Source organism: Solanum verrucosum, unplaced genomic scaffold (assembly GCF_900185275.1).
Source record: "Solanum verrucosum unplaced genomic scaffold, falcon-dt-bn FXZP01000255.1, whole genome shotgun sequence".
In the NCBI taxonomy this organism is placed as follows: domain Eukaryota; kingdom Viridiplantae; phylum Streptophyta; class Magnoliopsida; order Solanales; family Solanaceae; genus Solanum; species Solanum verrucosum.
The window spans coordinates 1,716,040-1,730,127 of record NW_026020006.1 but is presented as its reverse complement, the minus strand read 5'-3'; the positions used below and the strand labels follow the sequence as shown (position 1 = coordinate 1,730,127).

Below are 14,088 nucleotides of genomic sequence, written 5' to 3'. Positions count from 1 at the left end.
TTTAATTTAATAGATCACCAAATATTACATATATATTTAGGATGACCGAATAGCACTATTACATTTCTTACCACTAATATAACATAGCTTTCACATAGCATTATATAATAAATGATATGCGATAATAATAGAAATAATAATATGATCATTCATTTCGTCCACGTTTAATACCTCTTCCGACCAACAAACTCAATGATGTGTCGACAACCTGAAAATCATTATGATCTACATCATTCCTTGTTGTCGAATCAAAATTACAGAAAAGTGATGCAGGCTGAAAAATTTGAGATTGTTGATCAAATTGTTTTTTCCTTTCATCAAGTTGAACTCTTGTAAGAGCAGACAACTTTAACAATCCTCTTATTTCCTTAGCATCAAGCTTAAGTTCAGATACTTTAACATTTCTGTCGTATAATTGTTTGAACATAAATTTTGATTTCTTCTCCTCGCTTCTTCTAACTTTTTCCTCAATAATTAGTTTCCGATCAATCAATTTATCTGTCAGATAAGTTTCATGTTCAACGAACTTTTTACGCCTTTCATCTTCCGAGAAACCTAAGTACCTTGTGAGTATACCCTTAGCCTCAAATTCATTTGGCCACATAATAGGAATGAATTCTCTAGGATTAAGAATAATTATTGAAACAAGTATTCCACATAAAATTGATAATTCTTTTGCTGTTTTGAACAAATCAGCTATGTCTCTTGCTTTCTTTTCATTTCTCAATTCATCTGAATTTTTAGTCATGTTTGACACACAAACAATAAGAAGAAGAATAAATTGTGAAGATAAAAGAGGGACAATGAATAATATTTATAGATGTATAATGAGACTTGGTAATAATGAATAATTTCAAGTAAATCTAATAATTTGACCCAAGTTTGGCAATAAATTTATTATAACATTTTGAATTTTGAAAAAAGTCAATATTTTTTAGGAATAATTGAATATTCAAAATCACAATTAAATTTACATACCATATTTTGAGATTTGTAAAATCTTAATGGTCAATGATATATAAATAAATATTTCTGGTGGGTGACATTTTTTCAGAAAATATGTTAATGATATAATTAGTCTATTGCTTCTTTCCAAACTTTTCTTAAAATTAGGGGTAACAGGCAGATATACCCCTTTGACTTTAAAATTTAAAATGGATATATTTCTTATTAAAAAAGTGATGTATATATAGCATAACTATCTAATAAATAGCGCAGATCTAAGATGATTTGGAGAGACAAAAAGATGGGCTAGATTAATTTTTTAAAACCACATAACATTTCTCGAACTAAAATAATCAGCTTCAATTTTATTTTTTTAATTCGGTAAATATAGATCTATTAACGAAAAGAGCAAATATGAACTATTTGTTAACGATGGGGATATATGTGCACCATTTTTTTAAACAAGAAATATATATGCCCTGAATCACAAAGTTGAGGAATATATTTGCTCCTTTTCCTTTTTTTTAATATTTAGTACTAATCAAAATGAACTTTTATATGGATAAGTAGCATGGTAAGAAGGCCCAATTTATTTATCCATTTTAATAAGAGCAAATAATTCTAATAGACATTTACATTGTCTGATGTACTTTCACTTGTCAAGTTGGTTGTATACATTCATTATACATAGAATATACAACTCTCTTGAGGCCTAAAATTGTAACATATTTTGAGGAACTGTTCCTCAAGAACAAATGTTAAGAAAACAAAAACAGAACTATCATGATATATAATCTCATGATGAACATTCAATCAGATCTTGACTTTCATTTGTTCATATATCGACACCGAGGAGAGATAAGTCCTTCTGCAACAAATCTGCATTCTTGAATTGAAGGCCTTTGAGTCCGAGTTCAATTGCAGCTTCAACGTTCCCCATCCTGGACGATCAATGATACAACTCACGTGAGAAAAATTGGACCTTTTTCGGAATCCAGGTTACTGTAATGAGTAGAGAGATCTGCATTTTTCATGTATAAAATTCTAAAGATGAATAGAAGTTGACAAATAACAAGGACGTGGGGATGCATCCAAGACGCGGACTCTGTCTATATAGTGGTGATATGAAAATCATATCGAGGCCAAACTCAACTTTGTGGTCAAAGGATAACTACTGTACATTGTTAGGGATGACTCATTATCATTTATCTGACAAGCGTACAGCGTATTACAACAGTTCTGAAGAGCTCGAGCAACATAGCTTAAAAGCATACACTATTATTGGGACATACCTGTCATCAACAAAAATGCAGTTGGAAGCTTTTACATTGAGATGCTTTACAACTTCTAAATAAAACTCGGGATCAGGCTTCCGTTTTCCTGTAAACATATGAAAAAAGTCAGGTCTATGCTCCAATTGAATTCATTTACGTGTCACAACTCCACAAGTTTAAGGTTACGGAACTTTTCAACAAGGAACAAAAGCAGATCAGCATCCGAAATTTCACAAATTTGAGATGCAATACAACAGAAAGATCAGCATTTGAGTTCTGACTCTTACGAACCAAGTTTTAAAACAGCAATTTGACTGTAACAATTGAACTTATTAAACTTGTAGGGCACATTCAGATAGATACTCGACCCGTGAAGCATACAAATATGATCTATAGAGACAAATATTCAACTAAAGCATTGTAAACACTGAAATGGACATGTCACTCCATCGATTCTCACTAAGAATCATCACAAAAAAGAAATATGGAATTGATTTTCAAAGGTAGAAAAAACTTTAAATGTCCAAACTCTAAAGCAAACCTTACCCACGTGCGGTAGAGAGATTGTTAAAGAACCACTTAATATGTATAAATAATCTACCAGAACCGAGCAAGCAAAAAAGATTGTGATCCAGAACCCATAAACGAAATCCCCGATCTGCCTCTGGTTGCTTGTGTAAGCATCCCAAAACTCTACATGTGCAGGAATACATAAGGAGCTAGCCACATCTCAGTTACCACTATCAAAAAAAGAAGAAGGAGCTAGCCACATCAACAATGAAATATTAAAGGGCAGCCCGGTGCACAAAGCATCCAGTGTTAGAAGGGCTAGGGAAAGGACTGCACCCCAACGGGTGTGAAGAAGACACTCAACCCTAATGCAACCATTAATGGCTGCTTTCACGGTTTGATTAATGAAATATTGATCAAACATAAGCTGAGAGATAGAAAGTTTGTGAAGGTAAAGAAACTACCAAATATACAAGAACAAAATGTCCAAGATAGGTAATTTGAGAGTTTTAGCTCGTCCTCAATCATCTGGTACCTGAAAGAACAAAGTTTGAAACACTTGAATGTCTGTATTTTGAAAGTAATGAAGGTTTGATTGATTATTTTTATTTTGTATAATATTGGCCTAAGACGATTTTATATGGAGTATCATGGTAAGTAAGGATTTATATAACCGACTACATCTTTGTTTGGGACTAAGGCGTAGTTGTTGTCATACCAGATTGGATAATTTGTGAAAGCATGGATCTCATAGCCATTTTCTTTCAAAGAATTCAATAATCCTTCAACACCTTCAAGGTAGGAATATCCTCTTCTCATACAGTTTTTGAGACCTGACAAAAAGTGGTGTTTCAGTTAACAATGAACAAACAAAAGATGCTAATAGATCGAAAAAGTAACAATATAATCAACCTTCGCTAACATTGATCAAACTAACGCAGAAGATGAAGGAACAATTAGGAAATGATGGTAGCATCTTCACGGGAAAGAAGTCGAGAATATTCTTTATACATCAGTTCTTAGCAATAAGGCCCATTCTGCACTTCCTCGTCAACTTTACACATCCAGACAAGAATAAATGGTTGAGGCATGGCCAACATCTTATACCATTTAACATTTTGATTCAACTTTTGCATCTCCTCTTCATAATAAGAAAATATTGAGAGAGTACAACGGACAGATTTACTGAAGCATGAGCTCAAATGAAATTATGAAAATATGAACACATCGTGTCAAAACTAATACTTCATGAATATGTCATGAAGTTGTCGGACACCGTGTGATAAGGTGCTGACATCAGAGAATGTCTAACATACCTTCCATATCAAAAGATCTTCCATCCTTGAAGAATTTCCTAGTCAACTCCTCCTGAAAAGAGTAGTACAACATACTTTTATAAATTAAGAAAAGAGAACAATCATAGTCTACATCTTTCGAGATAAAAGAGAAACAAAATATATAGTAATATGCCTCCATTAAAATGTCTAGCTACTTGGAGCAGTTACAAGTAGAACACACTTCTCAACATACCTCACTAATAAGGCCTTTCTCAAACTCAATCCAGGAAGTTGGATGCTTGCTTTCCAGCAATTCTTTCATTGACATTCTGAATAAAAAATCTCAATTTGAAACAGGACAAAAATTTAGAAGCTAAAAGAGAAAAGAACAAAATTTGGTCTGGTTTGAATTAAAAATAATGGAAAGAAACGAGACAAAAGGAGCCCAAAGCAGCACTGGACCGTTACTAGAAGAGATTGCATCAATCTGAGATGGAATGAATTCGGTATTCATAAATAACCGGTATTTGCCTGTTGCAAGAGAAGGGGTTCCGAAGTACTGTTGAACCAGTTTGGGTTTATGACTAGTAGTTGCGTGACAAGTAAGATATGTAATTCGACTATCTGAGTTAAGTTACATATGCCAGCTGAAGTAGGGGGCTTCTACCTTGATTGTTTAGGAATTACACATTTTAAGAATTATACAACATGGTGTTAACTATAATGCTGAGCAACATTATAAGTTGATTGAACTAACAATAAACTATTTCAGTTTATACACATATATGAAATGCTCACTTGGCTTTCAAACATGCAAGAACGTGGGACCATATACGCTGTGGTTAAAATCTTAAAACAGGGAAGTCCACAACAATCAAAGGCAAAAATATTACTACATATATCAATGTGAAGATAATTTTCCAATTACAAGGAAGATTAAGAGGAATGTTATGACATGCAGAAGATCGAGATATCTTTACTCTACAATTAAGATTATGGACTTAAATCATCAGGTGAATGAATTTGTGCAAGAAAAAGTACATCTTAATTTTCTTTCCTAGCAGTTACATCTTCTTCTTCTTTCTTTTTTTTTAGCTTTTCCACTTTTCCTCAAATTGGAAAAGTGTCCCAAATAACCAATCTTGTATACTCACTTATAAACTCCACATGAGTTGAGCTTAAATGGAATAGTAAAGATTCATAGCCGACTTCAACTTGTTTGGGACTAAGGCATAGTTGTTGTTTTTTCTCTTTTTGTTCTTTTGGGTCTCCAATGGAGGGGTCAAAAGTCAAAACTCATATATCCCACCCCATTAAGAAGTAGTTGATTAATATTGATTTACTGACTGAGAAATTCAAGAATTCCAGCATAAAAAAGTTACCTCTAAACCCAACAGAAACATCAGAAAACAGTAAGGAGCTAGGTGGAGTTCAACATACTAAATACCCATTGAGTTATTACAACAAACAACAACATACCCTAATGTCCCACAAAATGGGGTTCGGAGAGATAAAGTGTACGAAAACCTTACCCCTACCTCAGAGGTAATGAGACTATTTGCGATACACCTTCAGCTACCCATTGAGTTATTGACTCATCAAATTCAACAATCCAGCATAACAAGATAACATAAAAATGGGATCTTTAAACTCAACAGACTGAAACTCAACATAGTAAATACCCACTGAGCTATTGACTCATCAAATTCAAGAACTCCAGCATAACAAGACAACATAAAAATGGGATCTTTAAGGTCAACAGTAAAAGGGGCAAACTGAAATTCAACATAGTAAATACACCATTGAGCTATTGCCACAGCAAATTCAAGAATTCCAGCATAACAAGACAACATAAAAATTGGATCTTTAAAGTCAACAGTAAAAAGGGGCAAACTGAAATTCAACATAGTAAACACCTGAAGAAGGCAGGGACATCATGGTAAAAAGGGTCACGAACAATAGTATCCATAACATCAAAAAGCAAAATTGGAAGTTTCCTCTGAGCCACCATTGTTGATGCTGATGAAGAAGTGACACTGCAACTAATATTATTAGTACTAAAAGACCCCATTTTTGCAGATTTAGAATAACATGTTTTCTTCACTATAAATGGAAAACTGATATTAGAAGCAGAAGATGGTCTCCATGATATCAATAAAGCCATATAGAATTTGGATTCTTTCTTTGTTTCTGCTAAGATTTGTAATGTGTTTTTCTTCTTCTTTTTTTTGGGCCAACAAAAAGGATTTTTTATATTTTAAATTATAATTATTATGAATAATATTTTTTTTATTAATGGATGAATCTAAATTTAATTGAATTCTATTATGAATATGTTTTAAAAAAAAATACGACCGACCAGGGACATTCTGTGATCTTTTTTTCCGTGCATTCTCGGCCAAAAAGCTAGTACCTTTTTTTCTTCTTCTTCTGTTCACCAAAATTATGAACAATAATCCACTTGTCTTTTTCTCCATTGAAGAAAAAAAATTAAATTACTCGTATAATTCCCTATTCTTGTTACAATTTCTTTCAAGAGTAATATAAAAAAATTGAAAAAAAATCCTTCCTTTTTCTCTTCCTTCTCAAATTTCAACAAAAAAAAACATCTGTACGTATAACAAGAATGTATATACGTACAGAAAATGCAATTTGAGAGGTGGGTTTGTGTTTATATAGCATAATTTGAAGGAAATTTGGAAGAAAATGGGTGATTTAAGAAATGGGTGTTTGATATTGTTGTTGATTTTGATGGGTTTTGGTGTAGATGTGAAAGGGGAATATTTGGTTTTTAATGTGAAGCATAAATATGGTGGGAGGAATGGTAATGGGTCGATTTTGAATGATCTTAAAGCTCATGATAATCGACGGCATAGCAGAATGCTTACTGTTATTGATTTCAAATTGGGTGGAAATGGCTTGCCTACTGATGCTGCGTTAGTTCCCTTTCTCTGTTTATTTTCATGTTTTTTTGGGTTCGAGTTGTGGATACAGGTTCAATAGACCCTTGTGGTCGGGCTCTTCCTCGTAGTATGTGTATAGCGGGAGCTTAGTGTACCGCGCTGTCAATGTCATCTGATATTTAGGCCAGCTGGGAGCTAGGATTTTTAGTTTATGGGTTATGGATTGATATATAGATTATTTGTGTATGTTAAATGAATTTTTAAGACGAATACAAGATTTTGAGCCTAAATTACTTGGTTTTCTGCTAAACCTGTAAGCATAATGCTAGCTCCCTCCTTGTGTTGTCAAGGCGCATTTAGCCCTGAAGGATGCTAAAGATGTTTTGAGTGCTTCGCTTAGCTTAATGTGTGCTTTAGTGTTGTCGTCAAGGTTCTATGGCATATTTTTTCTTGAGAGGTGGGGCATTAAACTATTGATATTTCAGTTTCTCGTAAAAAAAAATTCAATTTTTATGTTCATATATTTGGCATTCATGCTTTAGAATTATTAGTCTTGGACTAGACATATGTATTTATATTTTTTTCTCCCTTTGCGCCTTTTTTTCATTAAATATCATGTTTTATTTGTGCTTTATCTTTCGAGAACACTATTACCGCCCTTATTTGCTACCTCCCACTAGCAAAGGTATCTGGTAACTTTGTCGATTGAGGCTTGGACAGATGGGAAGAAATGACTAGTGTTTTCCTTCTGCCTACGTTGGGATTTTAACTTGAGACTATTCAACATATTATCATGTCTGCACTTTGTCTCTGTAGGCAAAGTTATTGCCTTTGCATGGTTTTTTTCATAATTAGTGTTCTCTCTCCCTCCTAATTTACCATGTCTGCAAGTTTTGACAGTATATGGGAAGTCATTTCCTTTTAAACCCAACTACATTTACTCAAGTGAAGAGAACATTCGAATAGATTAGCTACGCGAAAACATTTTCTTGCTTGGGATTGAGGCATAGATATTGTTGTTGTGTGGAAAGTTATTTCCTGATAATTCTTACTACCTCTCGGTGTTTGTTCTAATATATATATAACACTCTTTCAATTTGATCCATGTTTAATATTTCATATAGTACAAATTTCAAATTCTGGTTTGATGTTTTCTCTATCAAATTATCTTATTTGCATTATCTAAAGGATTGAGACAGTTTAAAGTTTGATTGTTGATAATTTGAATGATGATATTGGTTGGTTCTTGTATTTATTCTTCTAAAAGAGGAGGACAAGGTGTAGATGTTTTAAGAAAGCATGCAGCTTTGTTTCTCAACGTTATGACTAATTGATATCATGGCTTCTTTGCTTAGCTTAGTACTTGTTTTTTTTAACCACATTAACTTTTAAAGTTCGTTGTTTAAAATGTACCCCCCCCCCCTCACAACTTCACCACCAAAGAATAAATAAATAGAAGTGCGCTCCCATGATGTGACCTAGTGATCAATGAAGTAAGTTGAGAACCATGAGGTTTTAGGTTCAAATCCCAGCAAAGACAAAAACACTAGGTGATTTCTTCCCATATGTCTTAACCTTGGTAGACAGGGTACCTGCTGCTGGTGGGAGGTGGCAGGTATTGGTTATCAAAAAAATAGTGTTGCTTACATGCAGGGCATAACTTCAGATTGTGGCGATGGAGATATTATGAATGCTCATACTATCATGTGCCATTATGGTTATGCATTTTCCTCGTATGTAAATGATGCAGGCTCTATTACACTAAGATATCTATTGGAACGCCTTCAAGGGATTTTCATGTCCAGGTTGATACTGGAAGTGACATTTTATGGGTGAACTGTGCCAGCTGTGAGGGATGTCCTACAAAAAGCGACCTCGGGGTATGATTCTTCTTCCAATATATGTGTCACTTGCCTTTCTTTGTGCATAAAATGGATGTTGGTTCTATTATTTGTAGACAGTCACTTCATATTCTCGACCTCATTTCTCAATTATATTCTCATCATTGTCGTTACCTTACAGATAGACTTGATGACATATGACCCGAAAGCCTCTGCAAATGGGAAATCTGTTTCTTGTGACGAAGAGTTTTGCATGCTCAATACTCCCTACTCAGATTGCAGGACTGGAATGCCATGTGATTTTCAGGTTAGTTATGGAGATGGTAGCTCAACAGCCGGATTCTTTGTGAAGGATGATATTCAGTTTGAGCAAGTGTCAGGAGACCTACAAACAACGTCGATGAACGGGTCGATAGCATTTGGGTAAGTTTCTAATCCTTGTGATTAAAATATAAAACTAAAATTTGCCTATTATTGTTGAGGGTCTATCGGGAACAATCTCTACGAGGTATGGGTAAGGTTTGCATACACTCGGCATGTAATTTATCTCTTGATGACATGTAGTAGTTTACATCATTTTTATCCAACATAGGTGCTCATCTAGACAGTCTGGAGAGCTAGGTGCTTCTAATCAAGCAGTTGATGGAATACTTGGTTTTGGACAAGCAAGTTCATCCGTAATTTCGCAGCTAGCTGCCACTGGGAAGGTTAAGAAAATATTTGCACATTGCCTAGATGGAAAGAATGGAGGTGGCATATTCACCATTGGACCAGTAGTTCATCCAAAAGTAAATACAACACCACTAGTCTCAGATGCGTAAGTATTTTTAGTTTTAACCCTTCTTTCCTTCTTAAAAGAATTGATGGTAAATGCTTTATTAAACGAAAAGATGGTAAATATACAATGCTCAAACATTGTATGCAAAATGTTATGGTAAAATCTGTTTGCATCGATATTTGCATCTCTCTGCCTCCAAATGAAATTGTATGTCTTAATTCAACTTCTACATTTATTAAGAATAGATCTGAAAATTGATATGCTTAATAATTTTTGTAGAACATGTAGGGTCATATATTAATTTGATAGAATGAAATAAAGAAAAACATATAGAGTTATTACAAGTGAAGTGGCTTCCATGTAATTTTTCTTTTTAGGAAGCAAAACTGAGACGGACTAATAAGAAAAGATAGACATTTTACTAGGGATGAATAAAGTACAGTAGTTAGCTACGACCAAATCGAAAGCTTTAGCGAAACTCCTCTTTCGGATCTATCATCACCAAAGCCGAAACGGCCATGAACATCATCATAGCCTATCGAAGTGGTCCATATGTGGTATAAGTACGCTTGCTTTAGTCCTGCGTGACGTTTGTACATTTGTATATTCTCTTATCCTTTGCACATCTGGTTGTTCAATTCTCATTCTATTTATGTGCTTGATCTAGCAATGAATTTAAGAAGTTTTTGTGCACTCAAGTAATGTATTCCCCTCTCCCTCTTTTTGCGGCAAACGAGGGAAAAGAAGGGTGATATATGATTCCACTGTAACTACAGCCTGATGGAGACAATGTTAGAGCTGACACTGCACCTTGGTAGTGAAAAATCAAGTTAGAGCCCTTAAGACACTCACTATATTGAAACGGAGAGATAAATCTTGACTTTTAGATTTATAAAGTAGTTCCAATGCAGATTGTCAAGTCCTATCACTGGATACATTACTACTCGATTTGCAATAAATCTACCATGTAGATGTAAGGAGTTTAAAACTCTCTCGACTCACTCGCTGCTGGTGCATATATTTGCTTAGTCAGTTTCAAGTTTGAATTATAGAAATTGTGACTTCTGTTGTATTTTGGTTATTTATTTTCGTGCTTTGATTACATGATTTTAACCTCTCCATTTGTCCACTATTCTGAACTCTGTTAAAATATCTGTCTGCTCTTTAGGCCACATTATAATGTTATTATGAAAGGAATTGAGGTTGGTGGTCAAGTTCTAGACATTCCCACAACTATGGCAATAATTGACAGTGGAACAACCTTAGCTTATCTTCCACACAAGGTCTACAGTACTCTCATCAACAAGGTAACTACAGACATTTCAGAAATAATGTAATTGGCTTATTTTGTTAGAGAGCTTTACACCACATGTATGCATGGATATATTTTTAACCTTTCTGCTTGATTTTTTCCGTTTCACTGTTGGCATAGCTGATTGAACGGCACCCACAGTTGAATATTCGTCTTGTTGAGCAGAGTTTCCACTGCTTTGACTACACTGGGAAGTAAGATTCTTTCTGGCCTCTCGTGAGTTTCATATTTCTTTCTGTCAAAGGTTTAGTATGTCAGATCTTCTCATTTTCGCTATGAGTATATACACTGATACAGTAAGGAAGACTATACGCTAAAACTGTGTATACTACTAATGTTTGTTAACTTATTTTCTATTTTGGTCACTCCAAATATATTTGGTAATTTATACTTTTTGGAGAGAGCTCTCCATATCTTATTATTCTTCTTGGGATGGAAGGAGTATTTTATTTTTGGAGTGAATGGGAGGGAATAAGGGAAGAGTATGGGTGGATTTATTGGATTTGGTATATTTATACGGAGATTGGTAATAAGGAAAGAATACTGCTGAGAAATGAATGTTCTCTTAGTGTAGTTCTATAAGAGACTAATAGGATGAGTCAGATAAATTGCCTATAATAACTTATAAACTCAATTGTCTTTTAACTTTCCTCTACCTCCGCTGGTGCAGGATTGATGATGGGTTCCCAGTTGTAACCTTTCGGTTTGCAGATTCGCTTCCTTTGACAGTTTATCCCCACGATTATCTTTTCCAAATCGAAGTAAGTACTCCAAATATGCTTAAGTTCTTTAGCTCTTTTCTAATTCAATCAGATGAAGTTTTTTATTTTTCCCAAGAAGACTTTCTTTTTCAATATTAAAAAAAATTATTTGGATTTCTTTCTTGTTACAATAGCAGTTCTTAGGTTCTCGAGCCATTATCAACCTAACAATCATTATTATAGGCCTTTAGATTTATCTCCTAGAATCTCTTGTCAGCATTATGATAGCCTTTTATGTTACCATGTTAGATTCAAGCCTGATACTTTCTTGAAATTTGTCTTTGACATGTCTAGCTAGTATGAACGTGTATGTTATTCTACCTTTTTGTTGGTTTATACGGCTGCATGTATATTTATGTTGCTCCATACCAGAGGATAGGGCCAAAAAGTTTTGTGAAGTGTGTTGTTAGGGTGCAGAAAAAGCGAAATGCAACAGGATGGACTATATAACTTGCAATCCCGTTTCCTCACGGAAATCTCATCTCAGTTTCTGGATTAAATTTTGCAGGAGAGTAGATGGTGCATTGGTTGGCAAGACAGCAAAATGCAGACAAAGGATGGATCGGAAATAACTCTGTTGGGAGGTATTATTTGACACCTTCTCTTTCTCTTAAGAGAAACTCGTCAGAGAAATGCATCTAAACTGAAGTAAATCCTTATAATTTTCATTGAAGCATGTTCGTGAAAATTAAGCTTGTCTTGTCCGTGCTTGAGACATATTTCATATCAATCTTACCTCTGCAAGCATGAACTGGATAAGACATTTGAGGAATATGAATGAATGTAGGATAATATATATCTGGTTGCTGGTCAAGCTTGTAATGCTTAGAGATTAGTGATAATTTTATTTTTTTTTATTTTTTTTGATAACCATGGTGTCCGGGCCAGCTAGTGCCTCGACTAAATTCATGGGATACCGGCCACGTCCCACCAGCAACAAGTACCGTGTACTTCTGTCCACCAAGACTAGGATAGATTGGAAGAAATCACCTACAACATATTTTGTTGCAACATTTTGATATTTTGTAACATAATTCTGTCCAACAAGTAACATTTTGCTATTTTGTTGCAGATCTCGCGTTATCAAACAAACTAGTTGTTTATGATATTGAAAATCAGGCAATTGGTTGGACTGAATATGACTGTGAGTATATATAGTTAATCAACTACGTTCTTCTATAGTCTACAGCATAGAAAGCTATCTAGAAATTGATCTCATTAAATAATTATTCGCTTTCAAATATTACCATCTATGCATTTGATGGTTAATCTTATACTTGTCTTGAAAATGTTAATTGGCCTTATGTTGCAGATGAACGTAGTGAGGTCTAGGGATGGTAAGACGTACGTAGACATTACCCTACTTTTGTAGGGTAGAGAAGTTGCTTCAGTTAGACCCTTGACTCAAAAGAGAAGTTATCCGGAGTAGGGTTACAAGACGAAAAAAATGACAGCAAAATATCAAGTACAAACTACAAATAAATGAAGCAACAGATGGTAAAACACATTGAAGAATAAGAAACTACGCGATTACTAGATACTACTACTTATTAGGAGAGGAATAATGCTTATTATTTTCCGAATTTAGGAACTCTAGAAGGAAGAACTATGCCTTTGAATATCTTTATAAATCAACTATAAAAATGCCTTCTTTTCTTTCTACTTTCCCAGCTAACACAAATCTGGAGAATTCGAAATGTTAATGCTATATTCAATCCATTGTTTCTAAGTTTCTCCTAAAGTATGTGTGTTGTTAATTTCAGGTTCTTCAACCATCAAACTCAAGTATGAGGAAAGTTCTGGTAGCGCATATACCGTGGCTTCTCACAATATTTCTTCAGCTCCTATGATGGATTCGACAAAGTTCTTCACGTTCTTCTTGATAATCATCTCCATCTTGTTCAATTTGTTGAAGTGACAACAGAAACAGCTGTACAGTGAGTAATTTTTGCACCATCAACATTCAGCAAATTGAAGGGATTTTCAGTCTTTTCGACCTTGGTTTCGTTGGAGCAAGTAAGAAAGATTGAGAAACAGAACCATATGCTTAATTTGTTCTCAATTGCCACGAGTTGATCATCTGAAGGTGATCCTGTTGTCAACAGATTCTTCTATTACACTCGTAGTTTCTAAAGGATGAGAACCAACTATGTTAGCATCTATATCGAGGATTCATGTCCTATATACATCCTGTAACAACGAACTTGCAAAATTGACTTGTTTATCATAACGAGATTCATCGTTCCTGACCATTTCAGCATCCTTCTCTGGCATATTATCATTAGCAGTTTCTCTTCTGTGCTTTTAATATGTAAAAATCATTCATATAGAAGCTGGTCAAGTATTTATCTTCAATTTCTGTTGCAATGTCCCATAGATGACTGACTATAGATGGTAAATATATTCGATAAATTTCTTAACGAGCAAAAGTTATTAAGTTAGACTGAATCCGTATCTGAGCTTCAAGCTCTGCTCCTGAACAAGATC

General features: G+C 34.4%; 3 protein-coding genes across 4 annotated transcripts; 1 reads left to right on the top strand and 2 right to left on the bottom strand.

The window, feature by feature from the left end:
• Positions 1-145: 145 nt before the first annotated feature.
• Positions 146-748, bottom strand: LOC125819454 (agamous-like MADS-box protein AGL90). The gene has a single exon (XM_049498881.1). It carries the CDS (start codon positions 746-748, stop codon positions 146-148), a length of 603 nt encoding a protein of 200 aa, XP_049354838.1.
• Positions 749-1,558: 810 nt separating this feature from the next.
• Positions 1,559-6,175, bottom strand: LOC125819612 (flavin mononucleotide hydrolase 1, chloroplatic). Of its 2 annotated transcripts, none has more exons than XM_049499068.1 (7): positions 5,923-6,175; positions 4,260-4,335; positions 4,046-4,097; positions 3,448-3,562; positions 3,194-3,264; positions 2,238-2,325; positions 1,559-1,886 (listed from the first exon to the last, which is right to left on the bottom strand). In XM_049499068.1, exons 1-7 carry the CDS (start codon positions 6,168-6,170, stop codon positions 1,781-1,783), a joined length of 756 nt encoding a protein of 251 aa, XP_049355025.1. In that variant the 5' UTR covers positions 6,171-6,175; the 3' UTR covers positions 1,559-1,780. The 2 variants fall into 2 exon arrangements, with proteins under 2 accessions (XP_049355025.1, XP_049355026.1); XM_049499069.1 differs by having other exon boundaries at positions 4,260-4,348; positions 5,923-6,164.
• A 339-nt stretch (positions 6,176-6,514) lies between these two features.
• On the top strand, positions 6,515-13,853 carry LOC125819604 (aspartic proteinase 36-like). Its single transcript, XM_049499060.1, has 10 exons — positions 6,515-6,942; positions 8,660-8,789; positions 8,932-9,173; positions 9,343-9,567; positions 10,697-10,835; positions 10,961-11,034; positions 11,511-11,601; positions 12,110-12,185; positions 12,674-12,745; positions 13,365-13,853. The coding sequence occupies exons 1-10, from the start codon at positions 6,713-6,715 to the stop codon at positions 13,517-13,519; spliced, it is 1,434 nt and encodes a 477-aa protein (XP_049355017.1). The 5' UTR covers positions 6,515-6,712; the 3' UTR covers positions 13,520-13,853.
• Positions 13,854-14,088: the final 235 nt, after the last annotated feature.